The 21,378-nt window shown below is 44.6% G+C and overlaps 1 protein-coding gene across 1 annotated transcript in view; it reads right to left on the reverse strand.

Annotated features, from left to right (window-relative positions):
• NXPH2 (neurexophilin 2) overlaps positions 1–15,925 on the reverse strand; it is a 53,990-nt gene extending 38,065 nt beyond the window's left edge. The window contains exon 1 of the mRNA XM_080599181.1: positions 15,472–15,925. Within this exon, the coding sequence (XP_080455307.1) occupies positions 15,472–15,522 (51 nt within the window). The 5' untranslated portion in view covers positions 15,523–15,925. The remainder of the gene's footprint in view (positions 1–15,471) is intronic.
• Positions 15,926–21,378: the final 5,453 nt, after the last annotated feature.

Below are 21,378 nucleotides of genomic sequence, written 5' to 3' on the forward strand. Positions count from 1 at the left end.
CCTTCACCCCTCGGAGATGGACGCCGCCAGGACATCATTGAGAGGGAAGAAATGGTGATTACTGAACATTTTTGCTGCTCCCATGCCTACCACCCGAGTTTGTTCCTGTTTATTTTGGACCTCAGCGAAACAGCTTTAGCTTTGTGTGTTTACTCGGACAGCGATGATTGAGAGCTATTTCTCTGGAAAAAAGCTGAAGGAAAAACCCCTGTGGTTTCCATTTGGACATTAGAGGCTTGATGTGTTTTGCTGTCACATTCTATTTTTAAATGCATGACACTGCACAGGTGTTCAGACTCCAAATCCTTGGCTAAATCTGTCATCTCTCAGCAGCTTGTCACTATATCAGCTAACAAACTAAGGGAGAACCAAGTTCCCGTATGGTAGAAAACTGCAAGTGCTTGACAACGGTTGACCATAATTTCTTTCCGTCACTGAATTGATCAATTTTCAGGTGTTACATTTGCTGCGAGGTTCATTTGTCTACCTAGAATTACTCAATTTAGTAATTTATCTACAAGCCCTTAATTTGTAGGACACAAGCTAACAGACAATTAAAAATGCAAATCATTTTTGCAGGAGCAAAAGTTGTTAGTCTGACTCAAAGCACAGGCTGGCAGTTTCACCTCTGAGCTTGCTATCCATAATACACCGGTTGAATTCATAAAGACACGATTTATGGCGAATTGCAAATCATCTTCCTGCGTCTGCCTTAAGCAGACATTATTTCTGTACCTGTGGGTATAGCTGAATGTAATACAGCTAAGAATCTAATAATCAGTACTTAGACAAGCTGGTCTTGAGATTCTACTCCAAAAGGTGGCTAACCCACACTCATGTTGTTCTGGAACTTTTTGTTCAATCTTTTGCATTGCTGATGAGGACTTTAGGGAAAAATGTACCATGTTCGAGCTACATAGAAGGAAGGTTGAAGCAGTTTGTACAGGACCGCTGCTCCAGGATGACCAAGAGAGCGCGTGTTGCTGCTTCCCCTGGAGCACCTTCATCCTACAGAAATGTTTCCAATGCCCAGAAGCACATTTGCTTCTGAATCCACATAGCTATTTGCTGCTGTGGCATTGGAAGACCAAACTCGAGACCCACACTTGCAAGTTTTAGATCTCCCTAGAGAGACCTGTAGTGGATTATCAAGTCCACCTAGCTCACCTAGAAGGAAAAAAAAAAAAAGTGAAGGGCAACTATTCCTTTGTAGGAGATTTTTTAAAATTTGGCTTAATGATCATTTAGCATTCATCACTAAACAAGAACAGTGGTGCCTGTGTCAGTGATATACTATTGATTATGTAGTGTAGATTCATTGCAGTAGATGAATTTGACTCTGTACACCTAAGTGCAACTAATTCAAGTCCCCTGAGATGTTGATTCTATTCCCTATGCAATCTTTACTATCAGTAGAAAAGAACTGAGTCAGGGATCCCCTGAGCAATCCCAACCCGTACACAGACTATGACAGCGATGGGTATCAACCAAGCATGCCAAGCGAACTGGCTGATGTTTCTATAAGGCTGTTCTCTATCAGGTTTGAAAGGTTCCGTACACTGGGATGACTGAAGAAAAGCAAACGTAGTGACCGTTCTCAAAAAAAAAAAAAAAAAGCTAAGAACAATCTGGGGGATTACCAGCTGCTCAGACTCCCTTCAGCCCCTGGGGAAATCATGGAGCAAATCCTCTCTAAAGTCTTGTCTGGACACATGAAGGGGAAGATGATGACTGGGAATAGCCGGTCAGATTTACCATGAATTTACTTTGCCATGCTTGACTAAACCGATTTTCAAACATTTATCAAAAGACTAGATCTGGGGGTTGGGGGATAACAGAAGAATGTCATCTACTTTGGTTAGCCATATTTAACGCGGGATGTTACAGCCTGGATGAGTAGACTACCATTTGGGTGTAAAAGTGGCCGGACCCTTGCTGGAAATCAGTAACAGAGTCCCACTCTTCTGCAAGAGTGCAGACAGAATTCACAAAGGCATTTTCTAGGGTTAAGTTTTCATAATCGTGAGCGTTACTGAAAGGTTTTGAGGTGGTTTGCTCTAAAGCACAGTGTAAACAAACAAAAAAAATCAGAACTACTGCATAAGATGATTTATACAATGTTGTTTACTTCGTATTTCTTTATAAAGTTAGTTTCAGAATATATTAATTGAAGTTGTTGCTGTCAAGACTGAAGAATCTGAAGGATGGACTTAATACCCACGAACACTGACATTTGCAAGTATTTAAGTTAACTTCTTCCTCTTCATATTTGCAGTGTGCTTTCATCTCCCAAGGTCCAGACTTATGCCAGAGGTGCAATAAAACGTGACAGAAGTCCAGCCTTCCACAGGTTAAGCAAGCAAGGCCAGGAGCAGAGGTACTGCCACCCCGTCCTCCCACTCGTAGTCTTTCCTTCATCGGAGAAATGCTTGTGCCAAGATGCTGGAAATGATCCATTTAAAAAAATATTTTACTAACAGCTTTATTTTTTAAATATGTGACTAACAGTTGATTACCTCAATTATAAGCTTAGAATGGCAGCATATAAATGAATTTTCACATCCCTTGGAACAAAAAATGTATGTACTCTGTGGTAGACTCAAAGGATAGTTTTTGTCTGCTAACTTCCAAGGACATTGCTTTACATGTATATACACTCCGTGATAGGATGAGATGTTCTTCCTTGCCTGGTAATAGAACTAGACACAGATTGCTTCATACTTAAGTTGTCTGGAAGAAAGTGCACTTCTTGAATTATGGTTAGGACCAGTGTTCAAAAGCATTTCCAAGAGAACAGAGGTTTTAGGTGTTTTTTTTTTTTTCTCCCCTCTAGCTGATGGATTTCAAAATATCCCAGTACAGACATGATTAGCACTGTGTGGGATAAGAATTTATCTCAAAAGCTAACTTTTGAGAATAGCGTTTATATTTCACAAGGTTGGAAAATGATTGTGATCTACTGGCATAATCTATCATCCTACATATCGAGGCTGCATTGCAGACTCCATCACTTTCGGCACTGGGACACATTGCAGAGAGGACTCAACCAATTGGTCCTAGAACTGGGACTGCAACCAGAAAGTGAGCAACCAGATTGGAAAAATAGACATACGTACACACTTCAGTGACTCACATCAATCAGTCTGACTTATTTATACTGTTTTTCAGAACAGTAAATTTAGTAAATGCATAAACAATTAATACATTATTATAGTACTGTAATTTATAAAAAGAACAAAATTTAGGAAAAGCTATAATGCATCTACTATTAAACCTTTGCTATGGGGTAAGAGACTGCTAAAATACCCACCTTGCAAAGACTACTTAAACTTGACAAAGTACAGCCTGGAAAGGTTATTCTGTATCTTATCCTCCAGGGTCAATAACTCTATACTTGGAGCCTTCTCTGTACTGATCTGTGTTTCCATGCAGTCTATATTTCAGATGGACATGCACCTTGATGTTCTAACAAAATTGATGAATTTCTCTCACACATTTATTGTTCTTATTCCTGACTACTGCAAGAAAAAATAGCGCCTTGTCTAGCTCTTAATGGAAAGTTTATCTATTAAAGATGATCACTTGTATGAGAAACAGGTTGTGGTGCCAGGTAAGAGGACTATTTTACAGACTTCTCCAAACACATTTCTTTCAGGAACAGGAAATGTGAAGTAATGTCGGGTTTATATCAACAACACATCTGATGATTTTCTACAGCCTCTTTCAGCAGAAGCTTTTCTCACATATTGACAGCTACGAAGGTTGCCATTGCTTGCAAAGAAACGTGTCCCTCAGGAGTCTGTGGCATGTTTCTTTAGCCAGAAATTAAGAGACTGAGCAAAATATTCAGGTATACAATCTGTTTACGTGCAATTCCTGCTGTTACTTTTCTTTTCAGCCACCACTGTATTTTCTCTGAGCATTGATGGGTGTTGAGCCCTGTACATGAAGCAGAAGGCACTCTTCAAGAGCTCGCAATGGAAGCAATATGTTAGGGAGATTGGTAATGATGTTTCTGGCTAGATATGAGAACATTCTCCCTGAGCGCTAAACTGATCAACACTGCATAACTGTTCTCATCCTACCTTTCGATGGTGTGCTCATTAGCTTGTGCATAGTGCTAATACAGTCACGTAGCTCACACCTTCAGCATATACGCCTGGTGTACAGTGTGCCACTCTCATGGGCTGACTGCTGGTGTCCAGAGTAAAGCTGCCTAGATAAAGTGTCCAGAGATGGATAAAAACATATGGTAGTGAACACTTTGCAGTTTGAAATAGTATAAATACACTATCAATAGAACAGGAAAGAAGACAGTGGGATAAAAGTACAAGGTATTTAATTTTACTGGTTTCAGATGCGCACTCGTTATTTTATTCGAAAGAAGAGTTGGTCAAGAGTATCATTCAGAATATACTGTCTTCCTCCTGAATCTAACCCCTTTTCTTCATCTGAAAAATTGCTGGATTCTCTAACACTTAGATGGTATCTTGTAGCATCAACAAGCTGTCTTACTACTGACTGGGTCAGCCCTGCAGGTATCTTTACATTAAGAGGCTCTGTGAAAGCCAGTGGGAGTAAGGAACAAAAAATGACAAAAGGCACTCCAAACACGCATGGTCAGTGACAGAGATCAACAGAGAGGCAAAGCTTAATGTGACTCACAATGGTTCTCACTGTGGTTCTTCGAGGAAAAGGTCCCCAGGAACATGCAAATAACGCAGCCTACAGCAAAGCGTATCAATAGCGACAGAAAGAAGATAGCTAAGCGTAACAGGAAGGAATTAAGAAAACTTTCTGCATAACATTAGGAAAAGCTTACTAAACAACACAATGCTGTCAGCTCTGAAGCTTCCTAGGGACTAGTGTGAGACCTAAAACAAGCTGAGGAAGAGTACTAGGAAGTGTAGTGTGGCAGCAATCCTGCATTATAGGATATTGGATACCTTTGCCTGGTGTCTGTCTTCTGAAGTGAACCGCAAGAATAGGGAGAGCTCAAGAGACAGCACACGCAGTTTTTCAGAGGTTCATAAGGGATGCCCAGGTCTTAAATCTATAACTTTTAAAATCACCCTGTAAGACATATGACCCAAGTAGTCCTCACGTTTTAAGGATGAAAATTGCCTTTAGTTGTTTTGGAGCACGTCTCACCAAGGACATCAGCCCTAATCGACGTATGGGCTCTGTCGGGACACAAGCCCAGGCATTTCTGCATCGATTTCTGCTGAAGGATCCAATCCAGGCCATGGTTTTCACACACCTTATACTAAGGTCAAAGAAGGAGGAAAAATGGTTGCAGTGAGTCCTCCACCCCTTTGTGTTCTGTGCATCTCCTGGTAGGTGTGAGAGGAAAGCCACCTTCCTGACCTCTGTGAATTTCAACTCGCATATCCCGCTTCCAAATCTGTGTGTATTCTTTCTTCCTCCAAAAAGTGAATCCAAATAGCTTTGAGGGAAGGGACTGAGCACCCTCATGTAATATACTGTCTACCTTGGTAAATATGATACTGTCTTGAGAGACACAGGCTCCCTTTCCCTTCCAGTACTGTAAACTAGGATAACCGCTTATTTATTTGCGCATAGAGAATGTAGATATTATCACTGATTTATTCATCAGTCCTTAAAAGCTGTTGTATGTTAAAACTAAACAGCTTAATGTAGCAAGGCTGCTGGACTCAAGTGAAGAAGCACTCCTTGCAACCTAGGGGAAGGCAGCTTCTAAAAGGGACGCATTTAAGTCACTGCTCCTTTCTTCCTAGGATCTTATTGGGTAGGGATGGCACTTCCTTCTGTGCAGCGAGATCTCCTGAATCCCACCTCAGGCACAATATGCAAACTGCAGGTGTTTAATTCATAGCTGCAACTGGGGTAACTTCTGTGCTATCTTTTCAGAACTTGAAATTATCCAGAACTGTAGAAAAATGCCTGACTGCTTTTAGTTAAGATGTTATTCTTAAACTGAGGGAGTGAGCAAAACCTCTGTATTAGCGTAGGTTTTCTTGCCTGACTAAAATTGATTACTTCTTTTCCAGTTGAGTATTTTGAAGAGGAACCCGAAACAGATGAATTATGCAGTAGCCCACATCTTCATCAAAGCCAAGGAAAGATTAAAATGTCTTGAAGCCTCTACATGCCTGTACGATAACAAGCAAATCCCTGAAATGTGGCTGTCCCAGGAAGTCCTAAAGAACTTCTGATCAGGACTCAGGTTTCTTTTGGCTTTCAGACTCGTTTCTGTTTAGAATATTATTTTAGCCCATTTCGTATGAAAAAAATCAAGCTTCCTATGATGCTGTTGCCATAGCTGTATGTCAGTCCTTCTCTAACAACTGTTCAACCATTCTGTGCACTTCAACTAGATCTGAAAGACCTGGAGATCTCAAAGATAATTACATTCCTATTAAATAATGGTACTGGGAAGACAGAAGTCAGGGTATAGGGCCCTTACTCAGAGTAGGGAAGGCTTATTAATGCCTGCTCACAGACCAGTTTATCTCAATACTAACATCCTTCTGTGCATTCAGAGAATATCACTGGTACAGGACAAATCAGGTACAGTGACTACTGGTTTGCATTATCAGCACTACAATTCTAATATCTAAATAAGACAAAATTGAATTTCCTTTACATTCATCTGCTTTATTGACATGAATTAAAAATAAAGTCTAGTTGTTGATCTGAACAAGACAATGCAATCCATCAAACCCAAAGAAAGATACAAAAACTATTACATTTTTTTATTTTTGACATATTAATTTTGTTATTCCACCAACAATAAAATTTGTTGTTCATTGAAAGAACACTGCAAACCTCACCAGAAGGCAAATTTCTACAAAATGTTGTTCTTGGTCACCATAACACAAAGTTAGGTATTTTTGACCACTAGGAGATCCTGGAAAGGTGGCTGCAACTCCTTAGTTTCCCGTAAATAGAGTATGTTTTGCTTAAAAAAAGAAAAAAAGGTGCATTTGGGCAGTAGAAAGGAAAGAATTCTTTCTACCTGGTCCCAGCTGCTGTAGTTTGGATCATGTGGACATCTCCAGGAGCCAGAGAAAGCCTGGTAGGACTTGGTGGCTGGGCCGATGGCTGGACTTTACCATCGTGAAGGTCTTTTCCAACCTAACTGATTCTATGTTTTTAACAGAGAAGACTGTGTAGTGTGATTTAAAACTAACTCAAACTTTAATGTTTCCGTGACGGGAAGACTAATTCCATGGCTGTACAACCACAACCAATTTCAAGCCACGCAAGGGTTCAGCAGCAGGATGAGCCTGAGTCCGGCATCCATCTCCAGCAGCACCACAGCATCCATCCCAACCCAACAAGGAGTTTAACCTCAGTCTTTTCCTTGCCTTGAGCGTTAATAACATTGACAAAACCTCATCCATTTTAAAAGAAAGTAAGGTGCAATTTAGCTAGTGATTGCTGTATATAACTATTTCAATCATCTAAATTAAAGAGGACCGGGCTAACACACCAGATAACCCTTCAGCGGTGTCACAGCAACAAAGGTAACATTACCTGCTATGAATCCTTCCACGAAGCTGATTAGCATTTTGTTAGCTTAATGAGTGGAAAACAGCCCAGGCTTTCGGCTTCTCCCTCGCATGTTGTTTGCTCAGGAAACTAAAGGACTGGGTTTCGCTCATCCCTTGCTTCCCATTGTGCCACTCTAAAAATGCCCCTGTCTGCAGCCAAAGGGTTAGATTCAGCATCTCTCTTCAGCTGCTATGGTACTTTCCTTAAAAAACAACCAAACAACAAGAACACCCCACACCTTTTTCTTTCCTTTTTTTTTTTTTATGAGTATCTTACTGTTTTTCTTTGCTTTTAAACTAAGAAGGCTTCAAACTAAGAACATGTTTTAATAATCCATAGTAGAGGAAAACAGAAGCAGCAGGTTTTGTAATTATCCCCAAATGAAACGATAAAATTCTGGAAATAGAGTTTTGTTTCTTACAGACACCACCAACTTCTGATACATGCGAAAACACAGAACATGTCTACATGGCCTGCGACCAGGAGCCATACACTAGTGTATGGCTTACATCTGGAGGCTTTACAGACAGATTTATGCATTAAGCTTGCCATTCTTGCCTCTCAGCAACATTTAGTGGCACTAGTTTCTGCTGTCATATCCCAGTTCCAGACTTGAGCTGAACCCCAGGAACCAAGGGATACAGCAGGTTTAGCATGTGCTCATGTAGACCATAGTCTCATAATGCACTATCTGCCCTACACTGTATGAAATAAATATAATTTCTAACAAAAAATCCTTAAGATATATTATAAAAATATCCTGAATGTCATTACATTTTCCTCCTCAGTGCCACTAAAATGTAGGGATAAAGCTCTCTCTTTATGTCGTTCACATATTCTTTTTAGTACAAACTGTGTATTTCCTCAGTTTCTACATATGTGGCTCTGAGAGGACTACAACCCACATATGAAGCATTTCACTTTAAATACATACTCTTAATTATACATTTTGTTGGACATCTGGAAGCACTAAATACCCAACTGTTGTGCCTTTACGTATTTGAGCATCGAGTACTTATTGAGCATTACGTATTTAAGCATAAACGTATTTGAATTGTATCTGAAGAAAGCACGTGGTACAGCACTACAGTCAACTTGGAAAATATGTGCAGTGCCACCTAAGTATTAGTGGGTTAAAAACCCTAAGCAGTAAGTCGTATGAATCAACATACACATAGTCACACACTATAGATGCAAACAGACCGGAGAAGTCAGCTTCTCCTCTAACAAAGTTCATCCTTGCCCCTGTTGTTGTATTGAGGCAGGCCAGTGGAAAGACGGTCAGCGGTACAGGACATTCTGGCACACTGGAGGCAAAAAGTGAGAAACACACCACGAGGCTCCGGTTTATGTTCAGCCAGCCTTTGTTCCTTGGTTTCACAAAAAAATGAGTGCACACCTCTTGACTATAAAGTGCTGCCATTACGTACCTGGTTCCTGCACTACAATCTCTGAAGACTGCAGTAACCAGCCTGTGGGAACTACAAGAACCCAACTGCTTGGGGTAAGGAGAAAATTTGGGTTGGGAATCCCGCGGGTGGTTAAGCTGGCAGTGTTGGAGGAAGGCACTCAGCAGTACCAGCTGCAGCTGAAGGTTGGAGGGAAATCACTAGCCATGAGACCCTCCAGGGGAACAGCAACTCCAACTTTCCAGACACGTAATGAACAACAGAAGCAGCCAGCAGATGCTTGCGGGGAGAGAAATAAACAAGGAAAAAAAAAAAAATGCTGAGCAGCCAGCCTTAGAGGAAAAAACTTCAGGGTCCATGTCTTACCATCCCGGGATGCTCAACTTAGCGGTTCTCAATACCTTTTCAAGGCACAAAATACAGCAACAGTGCCCAAAACTGCTGATGGAAACCACCAGGTTCTTGCACTTGTGCAAGCAAAGACTCAGAACAGGTCAGGGAAACAGACCTCGCTCCTCTCGGTCCCTCTGTCCCTCTCCTCCTGCAGTGACTGCTCAGGTTCACTCCACCTGCCCATCAGGCTTTTTGATTTCCATCATCTTCCTCTCTCTGATATTCACCTCCTACCACAGCCAAGTCCCAGTGCTCGTCAGGTCAGCCTCAAGCACAGCCAGCTCCTTCGCCAAAGCCCTTAAATCCACACAATAACAGAACAAATACAGCAGCACATCTATGCACAGTGGTTTATTTTCCTAGATATTGGCTACAGCACGATGAAAATCAGGTTGAGTTTATGCTGGTGATTCATGGTTCTAGAAATACCCGGTCGTCACCAAACCCAAGTATTGTAAAGCCAGGAAATTCTCAAATGATTGTTCATCACAAACATAAGCCAAACATGCTGGATTTGGGGAAGCAGAACTAAAGTGCTCTAAATAACCTTAACTCTTCACTGTAATGGCACAATAACCATAATTGGTCCCAGTGCACATAAAAACTGCTTTTAGAGACATTGGATTTTTAGTTTTTTTTTTTTATTTCTCCCTATTCTTACATTTTCACTTGCCTGCTATTAGTAACTTATATTGCTACCAGTCGTTTGGAACAAATAGAAAACCTGAGCTCGAGAACTCCAGCTCCTAAAGCTCTTTACAAATAATTCTACCTTAAGTTATAGGCAAGTTGCTCTGATTGTGTATTTACAGCAAGCGGTGCCATCCCAGGGAGCACAGAGCACTGTACCAGCACCAAGGTCTGCTGCAAGGACAAAACCGCTTGGTCTTCTGTGGACCCATTTTCATAGCTCTTCATTTCCTCTTCCCATCTTACGATGTTTCCTTGTCCTTCAAATCCTGAAATAAGCTTTAGCTGCAGCTAAACCGATGGCTGGCTACAACACCAGCCACAAGAGATTCCCTGCAGCAAAGGAACGACAGTGTTTTCTGTGCGCTGACCTGCAAACCTCAGCTTTGGTGAGACATCCATCCCCAAACCCATCCAGCCGCCCCTTCCACCTCTTGTTCATCCGGCAGCGTACCGACGACCCCCAGATTTCGGCACGGGTTCATGGCTGCAGCCTGGCATTGGGGCTGCCCCGTCGGCTCGTATCACGATGTGCATATCGTATCACGACTCGACACGCAGACACGGCCGTGCTGCAGGACTCCATGCAGACAGCAGCGCGCTTTCAGCGTGGCAATGGCGCAGTGAGCTTCTGGAGAGTGGGCACAGAGCAGCGGCTGATGGATGAGATGAATTTAGAGAGCATCAGAGAAAGCCTGCGAGTGTGGGAAGTGCTAAATTGCAGAAAAGAGGTTCTACGAGGGTGAAACGTGACTGACAGGAACTTAACACTACTGATCCTCTGCTTCTGTACAGGTCCTCCCGTTTTTAACTTTAACTCTGACTGATTCTTCACCTACCCAAGGAAACCACAAACTACAGCCACAAACAGGGTAGGAAAGGAAGAGAATGAAAATGAGATGGGGAAAAGGGATGGTACAAGGGGAAACATACACAAAGATACTTAGGCTATTCTGGTGAAAGGTCCAAACCAGAACATCTGGAAATCGAGGTCAGGGTGAACACATCAGAGTCACGTAAACGGGAACCTCCCCTGTGATGTGGTAAAAATGTCACAGCCAATAGTTTTGCTTTATAGCTGGGAATAGCAAAGTGGTGAGCTGCAGATAGGCAGGCAAAAATCAAGACTAGAGACAGATTGACAGAGAAAATGCACTGTCCTCTGAAGTACACCTGCTTTTAGATGCGTTTTCCTTTAGATGTGTTTTTAGATGTGTTTTCCTTTTGACCCACAACTCTGAGCTCCCTCCTTGCCGAAACCAAGGCTCAGGAAGCAAGCAGAAAGGTGGGATCCCAATTTATCAACTTAGCATTTGGGCTCCACCGACTTCTCTGCTTAGCTTCTCCGGCAGTTACACTACTATACAGGTAACAAAAGTGCTTACAGCACATCTCTGGTAGGCAGATCCCAAAGCTCTTTACAGTGGCAGACAAATGCTCTCCATGTGCCAATGGAAAGATTGAGGCTTGGATTTTGAGTGTCCTGTGCTTGGGAAGCCCGGGCTACCTTGTGGTCTCATAGACATCACGCAAACTGACTTGCTCAACAGCTTTTAAATAGGATCCACCACCTTTCTGTGCCCCAGTCAACCTACAAATAAACCATGAAAAACATCAGGCACCAGCTCCACAGAACTGGGCTAAAAGATGCGATGCTGCTGCAAGCTGAGTTTCTTGTGGCATCTTAACACCCTAGCTAAACTAAACCTGGCCCATCCACCTTGATGCATACTCCTCATTTGGGATGATGAAAGTCCCGAAGTGCTGAAACCAGTGTTTCTTGGGCTGTCTTAGCTTCAAACTGCCTTCACTCCTTAGATTACTTCTAGTACCTTATTACACCAGAATAAGATGCAGGTGTACAATGCCTACAGCACCGAGAACACCAAAACAAACCAAAAGGAATGCTGGGCTGAATGTATTTCAAGGCAAATATCTCAGTGAAATTAAGAGGGATGGAATTTCATCCATGTGCTTCCCGATGACCAGAGGGTAGTGTTTACCTTTCCCAAACGGAGTTTGGAGTTTTACTTCGTGGTTATTTTTGATTCTCACTGCAAGGGCACGTTACACACTGCAAGTCTGCAAGGTGACGGTGACAAAATTAAAGAAGCCAAGAGAAACACACTTCTGTTTCTATGCCCCACGTAATGTAAGTATTTTAAATGGAAATGCAGCTTTATCTCAGTTTTCAAGCTATTTCTGCTGATGAAGCACTGTCTTGTACTACAGCATGTTATGAAATGTTCTTTCCTACTTAAGTTGTTAAGACCTTTTAACTCTGTTTTAAAATCATGCTGTAAAATTTTTGGCTTAACTGTCAGGCAAAATTATATTCATTATAGGTAAAAATGTCATCCCCCACAAAGGCCAAAACAAAGCGTCATTGAAATTCACAGAAATAGATGCTATACTCAGCCTAGGTGGAGAAAAATCTTGAAATAATATACTTTGTCACTCTCTGTTTTTTTCTCATCTATCCAAACACTATTGGGAAAAAAAAAATCAGCTTTTAAATGTTTGTAAAATAACTAACTTCCTCGGTTTATAAATGGTGACAGCTGCCCACTGCTAACACTAGAAGCGAGTTACTTGAGAGGACTGCTGACACAACTTTAGCTATGGGCGCTGGAAAATGCTGCTGCAATCCCTTTTAATTCCAGCCGGCTGAGATCAGGAGCGACCCAACAGTTGAGGTGCTTGAATACCCTACGGAACCACGGGTCCCACCTGTGAGTCCTGCTCTGTCCCTGCCCCTTGCCAAGGCAAAGAACTGCTTACACTACCTACCTACAGCGAAAGCAGACCTGAGCTGATTCAAACCCTACGTACAGCCCCCTGCTCCCCCTCTTTTAAAGCAAAGGGTGAGTCTTGTACATTTTAAAGACCCCTATTTTAAAGCTATTTTAAACGAGGGTATGAAACACGGCATTTTAACAGTGCAAATTAGGAACATGAAAACACCAAATATTAACGGCATGTATTTTAATAAGATCTCCTTAAAATGAAAATTCCTAATACCTCAATCTTTTCAATTTCCAATATGTAGAGCTCCATTAGTTATACAGAGATAATTAAGAAGGTATTCAGCAACTATGTGAAAATTGAAAAGCTTACTGATGACTAACAGTAAAGGAAAAGCATCTACTGACAATACAGCATATCAGTTTCAGGTCTTCTTATCAATAACAGCCTGGACACACCCTGACCAAGCACTGCAAATTATTTTTTGATCTATACTGACAGCACAAGCCAAAATTCACTCTCAAACCGAACGCATTTATACAGATGCCAGTTAGCACCTCAACCTGACACAACAGCATGTTCCAGCCTTACTGCTTTACATACCCAAATATGCGAAGTAGTTTAAGAGATACAGCCGTGCTCATACTGCATGCATTACTGGCACGCCATCTACTAGTTAAAAAATAATCCAGGAAAGCGTTACAAAAATGTATCCACACTCCACTGAGAAAATACCAAACATGAACTTCTGATTGAATGGTATTGCATATAACACTGTCACCTAACTAACACTGTTCAGAAATGCAGTGAGATTTTCTGCCAGCATCTCCTCAAATTTGTGCAGTTTTACCCCACACCTGCGCATCTTTATAAAGTGGGCACTTAGATGACACACTTCTGTATTTGAAAGCCAAGCGAGAGTTTGAGGTTTAATGAAAAAGTATTTCTGGCTTCATTAAAACGTAGAATACAGTTGCAAAGATGTTTTGCATTCTACCAAGCCTGTTTTTGCATTTAAAAATTAAGACTGTGCCATCAGTAAGGGTTTGATGGCAGCACGTCTGGGTTACTAGAGTGCTGCTGTATTACAACACTGCAAGCCCCACTTTTTTTCTTCGTTGGCTGTAATGCTGAGCATTCTGCGTTTTATTAATATTAACCACACTCATTGTTGGTTAAGAAACAGTTGAGAATTAGCATCACCGATGCCTGCCTGCTGAAATTGCTAATTAGATTCCAGGAAGCCACCAGGCGCTCCAAGTATTGCACAGAGAGCAGAGAACAGCACAGAGACCTGTGTTCCGTGCATCACCACCAGCACCAAATATTTGCCCGCAACGTATAATAAGCTGTAGCTTTAACCAGATGTTTACCAGAAGTTAACCAGATGTTCTGGAAACGCATGCCAAAGTGTTTTCATATATATTTTTAGTAACAGACGAGCACTAAAAGGCGGACCTAAAACACCTCTAAAATCTCAGACATTCTCTCTTTGCTTTATTACTTACACTAACTTGTGTAAGCAATAAAACTAATTGTCAACGAAACTTTGCTGGTTTGTACGTGAGGAAAGCAGAAAACTGAGCACTCCTGAGAGTTCAGTGCCACATCCACCTGGAGACCTGCACCGGCTGCGTGCGACACAGCAACTTCGCTTCCTGCAAGCAGCCAGCCTCCCTGCAAAGCGCGTTTAGCCCCACAGCAAGTAACCCCACGACGCTACCCGAAACGCTATCCACACAGCGATCCCTCGCGATGCCAGCTTTAACGAATCCCTTTGCTATCTGTCTAATAAACGAAACGGGGCATGGGGGAGAGGGCTCGCGGGTGCGAGGAAGGCGCGTTGCTATTCAGCCCCCTTCTGCTCAGCAGCTCCGTCAGCCGTTTCCTGCTCCCCACCCGCACCTCTCACCCCTGCCTTGCTCGGCTGGGAGCCGCCGTGCGAGCGAAGGATGCCAACAGCCTTCGGCCGTCCCGAGCGGGTGCCTTATCGCGGGGCTGCGGCCCGGCGCCTCGCTGCTACACGATAGGGCGCGGGAGCGAGAAACGTTACACACGACGAGCACAATCCAGAGAACCGGATTAGAATCTGACATAAGCTTCCTCGAAAAACTGATCAGTCAGTTCACGCCGCAACGTTAGGAGCCGGTTCTCAGGGAGGGTGGCGAACCCCGTCAGGGTTTGTCACACGCTCCCGGGTGACCACGGCGACAAACTTCGAGGTGCGAGGCAGCTGGGGAAGAGGGGCAGAAGTTTGGCAGCACGAAGCGGAGGTGATAGGGGGAGCACGCAGCGGGCTGCCGCGACCAGAAATTCCCGAAATAATAATAACGATAATGCTGGAAAAAAAAAAAAGTCTTGAAAACCGCGTTTGGTTCGGCTGCGGCCGCTGGCCCCGAAGGGAAACGTCCCGCCGGAGGCCACCCCACTCCCCTACCACAGGATTTATATTAGAAAAAAACGGGGGAAAAAAGGGATTAAAGGGAAGAAGGAAGCCCCTCAGCAGCCAGCGGTCGCTCCGGGGGCCGGCGGCAAACTTCAGGAGAGCGCTGCCGGGCCTCGCCCCCGCGCTCCCCCGGCCCGGAGGGGTGCAATTAATAAAGGAAGATAATTAATAAATAAATAAAGGAGGGCTGGGGGGAGGTCGCAGGGGGGGGTCCGGAGCCTGGAGAGGGGCACAGAGGGGGGCACTTACGAGCTGCAGCAGGACGCCCTGGAGCACGACGAGGGGCCGCAGGGGCACCATGGCGGCTGCCGGTCTAGGCGGCGGCTCCCTCGGCGGGGCCGTGGCGCATCCCCGCCGCGGAGGGGGGCGGCCGGGGCTCGGGGAGGCGCCGCGCCCCCCCTCACAGGGCGCTGCGGGCCGGCGGCGAGCCCCCGGCGCTGCCCCCGGCTCTGCCCCGCCGCTCGGCTCCGCGGGCGGCCATGGCGGGCGGGGGGGCGGGCAGGGGGCGGGAGCGCTGCCGGCCCGGAGGGGTCCCCTCGGAGCCCGGTGGTGATGGCGGTGGCGGCGGTGGCGTCCCCCGCTGGGGGAGAGCCGTGGTGGGGCTCCCGCTCCCGACGCCCCGGCTTCTGCCGGCAAGTTTAAAGCCGCGCCGCAGCGGCCGCCCCCTCCTCCTCCGCCCGCCCGCCCGCCGCTGCCGGGGCGGGCTCCGTGCGGCCGGCGTGGTGCCGAAGGGGAGGCGGGCGGAGGGCTGCTGCCGCTCGCAGGGAGCCGGCCGGGGCCCCCTCCTCGTCCCCAGCCCACCCTCAGGGGGGGAGCGGAGCCCTTCGGGGGAATTAAGCCTGCCCACGGGCCGGCCTCGCCGTCTCCGCGCTCCCGCCTGCCGGGCCGAGGCCCGGGGTGCCCGCAGGGCCCCGGGGTGCTGTGCCCGGCAGCCTCGTCCAGCCCCGGGGTGCTGTGCCCGGCCGGTCCCTGTGGGTGCTGAGGGGCTCGGCTGGTTCCTCACATGAGTCTGGGCAATGGCATTTGAGCATGAGGGCACCCAGTGCTGGGACGTGAGGGAGGCAGGGAGGGCTGCAGCGCCCACCTCCCGCCTGAGTCGCTGTCCTTATAATGATCACAGTCAGTGAATCGTAGCATCACAGAATCATTAGGGTTGGAAAAGACCTCCAAGACCATCCGGTCCAGCCATCCCCCTGCCACCAGTATCACCCACTAAACCATATCCCTAAGCACCACGTCCTTGAACACCCCCAGGGATGGTGACGCCACCACCTCCCTGGGCAACCTGTCCCAGTGCCTGACTGCTCTTTCTGGGAAGAAATGTCTCCTCATTTCCAACCCCTACTGGCACAACTCTCAGTGAGTGCTCTCTGCGCCCAATTTTAAGATATGTGCCATTATCAGCAGTGAACCTGTTCCTGTGCTTTCAAGCTGCAACCTCAAAAGGAGAATGAAGTTTTGGGCTCTCTGGCCTGCTGTGGAGGCCGGGGTGCCTGGGGCTGGCAGAAGGCCTGGCCGTGTTCAGCATGCAAGGCTGCGGTGGGAGCGCTGTTATCCCCCTGAGCATCGCCCCGAGTGTGCACTTTGTGTGGGGTGTGACACGCCAGTGCTCAGCCGCTGGGCTGGAGCTGAGACAGGAGCTTGGGTTCTCAAACCCTGCCCGTCATTTGCAGCCCGGTGTCCTCTCAAGCCTCATTGCCCTGTTCAGGTTACTCTTTGAGTGCCCTCGTACCTTCGGCTTCAAAAATACTTGCCACTGGAAGGAGCTTTGGAAGCGCTTTTACTGCACACGAGTTTCCCAGACGGCGGCTGTAGCTATTTGTGTGCTGTGTCCCTGCTGCTGGGTGTCAAAATGTGTCATGCAGGTATCAATGAGCCACCGACCGCATTCCTTCATCTGAGTCCAGAAAATGCGCTCAGGTGTAGGGAAGGAGACTACATCTAAGCCGAACGAGTCCAAAATGGGTTCACGTGCATCAGGCTTAAAAGAAGATTCAGAGAAGTACCCACTGAGGCGATAATCCACGTAGTTTGTAGCACTACTTAAAAGTTCCTACAAAATGTTTGTTTTAGTGGTCTTTTACTATAGAATAATCATCGCAAGCTATGTTAGGGCTTCCCTGTCAGAACGTAACCCCAAAAGCTCTTTTCCCACCCTGGCTGTCCAACAAATCAACACCTCCGTGTTTAAGAGGTTTCACCCTAAAAGGGTGTTTCCTTTGGCGCCGACCCTCTCCCCCTGCACGTGTCAGTGCAGGAATTGTCGGCTCGGCTGGGGCAGAAGGACGCGGAGCGGGGCAGGCAGCAGCGGTGCCGCCCGTCGCGGCTCCGGCCCGGCCGTCGCGACCCGAAGTGGCTCCGGCGACGCTTGGACATGTCGCCGGCGCCCTCTGCTGCCCGACGGCAGCGCCTGCGAGCCCCCCGAGGAGGGTTTCGCTTCCCCGTGAGCCGTGATGCCATTATGCAGCGGGGCGAGAAGCGTCGTGCAATTAGCCGGAGTCGTGAAGGCCGAAGCCGGATGAGGTGTTTAGATGGATCTTTCTTAAAACGGAAAGCCGCGCTCTCTGAGTTCAAGGAGAGCTGAATTTCTGTAATTGGCTTTTAATGGAACAATAGTGGTTAAACTAAAGCGCCGCAGTTCTATCCTATTAAAGGCGAGCAGACTCAATTTAAATGACATTAACTTTGTCACACAAGCTATCAGAAGCTGGCCCTAAATCATACTGTTTCCAGATTAACTACCCATAAATGTTTGTAAAGCGCTTTGAAGATGAAAAATACCATGCACAGTCAGTGATAAGTGATATTGTTATTTGTATTACTTCCCAGAAAAGTCACGGTAGCGGTGGTTAAGAACAGAACGTAAGGCTTTGGGCTTTGCACCCCCTGGCTTTGGTTGTTAGCGTGATCTTCAAATGTCATTTGAATGGGGAAGTGAAGATTTTCTGGTCTAATTTTAAGGCACAGTAACAAATAGTTGGTTCAACTCGGGAAATAACAGTTGCAGGAAGTAATCCCGCTGTCTCTTTAGAAGTGGATTGGTGATCCAGCTGTGGAAAAACTAAAGTAACAGCTTAAGGTCCTACTGAACCATCCCAGCTGTTATGAGACGGTGAAAAACACCTGATTATCACATGTTCTCTAGTGGTTGTGTGCAAAGTCAAGGGTGATTTTTATTCATTCATCAAGCCATTTACAAGGACAAACAAGTAAAACCTGTAGTGAACATCAAAATCATCTGTCGTTCAACCCCAATTCAATTTCCAAGTCCTTCAGGTTAATTTAAAGCACCAGCTCCAACCTTTGCTCTTGTTGGTCCTCCTCACTCCATTTCCGATATTAGGAATTCTGGACTGGAAAGAGCAGCCCGTGCCATTCGGTCCATCTCCCTTGGCTGCAGACAGTGGGTGTAGGTCCTTTTGGGAAACGCTTCAAGCTCCATCTTTAAAGTAGTCAGCCAGGAGTGGGGAGAGTCCCGTACCGCATTAGGAAGCGGTTCCAAAAATTCACTCCCCGGGCATTCAGAAACCTGCTTCTAGCTTCTAGTTTCCAGATTGACTGTGCTTGATACCCAGTTTTATACACGCTTGTCCCTTTGCAGCCATGGGGCTTGCTTTTAACATGTTCTTCTTCATCCCTCTGGTAATGTCTACCCCAAAAAAATGATAAGGTGTGGACAAATTTCCTCTAAAATGCTACTAATTATGTGAGCCAGGCAGTCTCAGACAATAGCACTCAATTTCCAGTATCGTTCTAATAAACCTTTCTTTCTGTTTCCATTGGAACTAATTTTTCTTGAAGATGGGTGAACATCCAAATTTAGATGGTAGTAGTCATGTGGAACATCATTAACACTTAATGTATCACTGTTGGAAATACATTCCACGATACACAGAGTTAGCGTATTTTCATTTTCAAGAATGTCACATACGTGACCGAAGTCTGTCTCCTTTGCTTTGCTGTAACTAATATCTTCAACCCTCCGCCAGAATTTTGGTTATTTCATTCTAGACCTTGAACATACCCTGTTAAGCCATACCTTACCCTCTCCACGTTTTCCCTAATCACCTTCTCCAGCATATCTATTTTTTCCCATCCAACATCCAATGACATTTTGATTGAGGTCCTGATAGATGACTCTATTTCATTTGCCTAGAAAATTAGTAACCTAATCAAAGACAGGTAATGAAACATTCATCATCCTCCATGATCTACCTTTTGGGGCAAAAAAAAACCAACAAAAACTAACAACAACCCAGAATGCAACAAATTAATCCCATTTTCTATTTACCTATGTTTTCTTTTTTTTTTTTTTTGTTTTCTTCCTTCAGGCTGTGTGCATTTCTAAAGCTCACGTTTGCTGTTATTGTGTTTCTCTTCTTTTCATATTCTCAGGCAAAATTGCATTTGCTCTTCTACATATTCTCACTCCTGACTGTACAGACCCATTACAGATCTTTCCTACTGCATTTACTGACTTGAAGTTTCCCAAGCCTGTTGGTTCGGAATTTTGGGCTGAAGGTTGCCTGCCACTGCTTCTGCACCTCCTCTTGTCAGACCATATCAAACCGTTGGACTTTGGTTTTGCTGTGGCTGTTAAACCTTCCATTTCCATTTTTTCCTGTCCTTTATATTAGTTATATTTGCCAAATATCCAGAATCTTCATTTGTATTTAAAACTGAAGCAGAATATTAATTTTAGGGTACATCTAGACTATCTTCAGTTCTTTCTTCATCCTAAGATATAGTGCCTTAGGTTTTTTCTTTCCATGTACACTTTTATGAGGCTGAAGAATCTTGTCTACTTTGTGATTTGAATATATGTGTTTCTCACTCTATTACACTTTCTGACCTCTAATGTCTTTACATTGGCTTTGATTTTCAATCCTTTTTGCCATTTTTTGTGTTCTGTGCTTATATTTTATTTTTTGTCCAGTTGGACCCTGCACACTTGACACCGAGACATTAAAAACTTTAGTTGACAGACTATTTTCTTGTTTCTATTCATTTAATTTGGACAATGTGAAGATTCTTTTTTAAACCATTACAAGTTGATTTTCTCTAAATGTCTTAACTATACACTAAGAAAACATGCCTGTCAGCAAGCTGACCTGCTCTGCATCGCTGCTTCTGGGTCCAGTATTCATGCATTGCTGCCAGAGTGTTTTAGTTCATTCTCTCATCCTATACAGTGTCTTTTCTATAATTTCTAAATCTTAATTTTGTCACTTTTTTTTCTCTACACCAGCATTACCAGCAGCACTTCTTGTCCCTTTGCTTTCCATCCTTATGCCTTCTGTTTTTTTCTGCATTCATTGTTTCCTCGTTTATCTGAGGTGCTCAGTTGTCATTAAGTTGAGCTGCAAGCTTTGCTTGAGACAGAGATTGCCTCTCCACTGGAATTTTGTATCACATCAGTTAACTCTTTTTCTCGGTGCAGCCAGCGTACTGCCTTTCTCTGTTGTGAGTAGTCTAAATAGAGAATAACAGCCTGCTACTGCTGTTTACTACTGCTGCATTAGCTCAGGTGATGGATCTGTGCTGTAGCACTGACAAATTCTAGCCCAGCTCCTCAAAGGGGGTTGTTACACATTTAGATTTAAAGCTTGCTTTTGTAAGGCTATGAGTGACCACTGTATTGAGCTGTTTTTCCGCCGTATGCTTAAACATGATTTTTGACCTTGAAAACCATTTGAAAGAAAGTGAGCTGACTCACCAGTGCTCACTAACTCTTTCTGAATTCCTATAGCTTACATATTTTCGACGGAGTTTAAAAATGAAGCAAGTGAAGTATCACACACTTTATCACACACTTTACCAATGAGCACAGATCTGTGCGTAAATAAAGGGGCGCATCCAGATCAAATGGACAAGTGAAACCTTTTAGTAGACATGCTGGCACTCCTGGAAGAGCCTTGGTGAGAGCAGATCACTAGTTAAAACTGAGAGGCAGGTGGTAATGGTAATCAATACATTTTAAACCTTTTTACGAACATGAAAGAATGAATAAAAAGGGACATCCGGGAAATTAGTAACTGTTAGTTAAAGTCAAATGCCTGGCAAAATACCTGAGCAGATATTAAAGGAATTAATACAAATGGACCTAGAAGATGAATCAGTAAAATAGTTAAATTTCCAGAGTTTATAAACAACAGC

Source organism: Anser brachyrhynchus (genome assembly GCF_964034855.1).
Source record: "Anser brachyrhynchus genome assembly, chromosome: 7".
Classification (NCBI taxonomy): Eukaryota; Metazoa; Chordata; class Aves; order Anseriformes; family Anatidae; genus Anser; species Anser brachyrhynchus.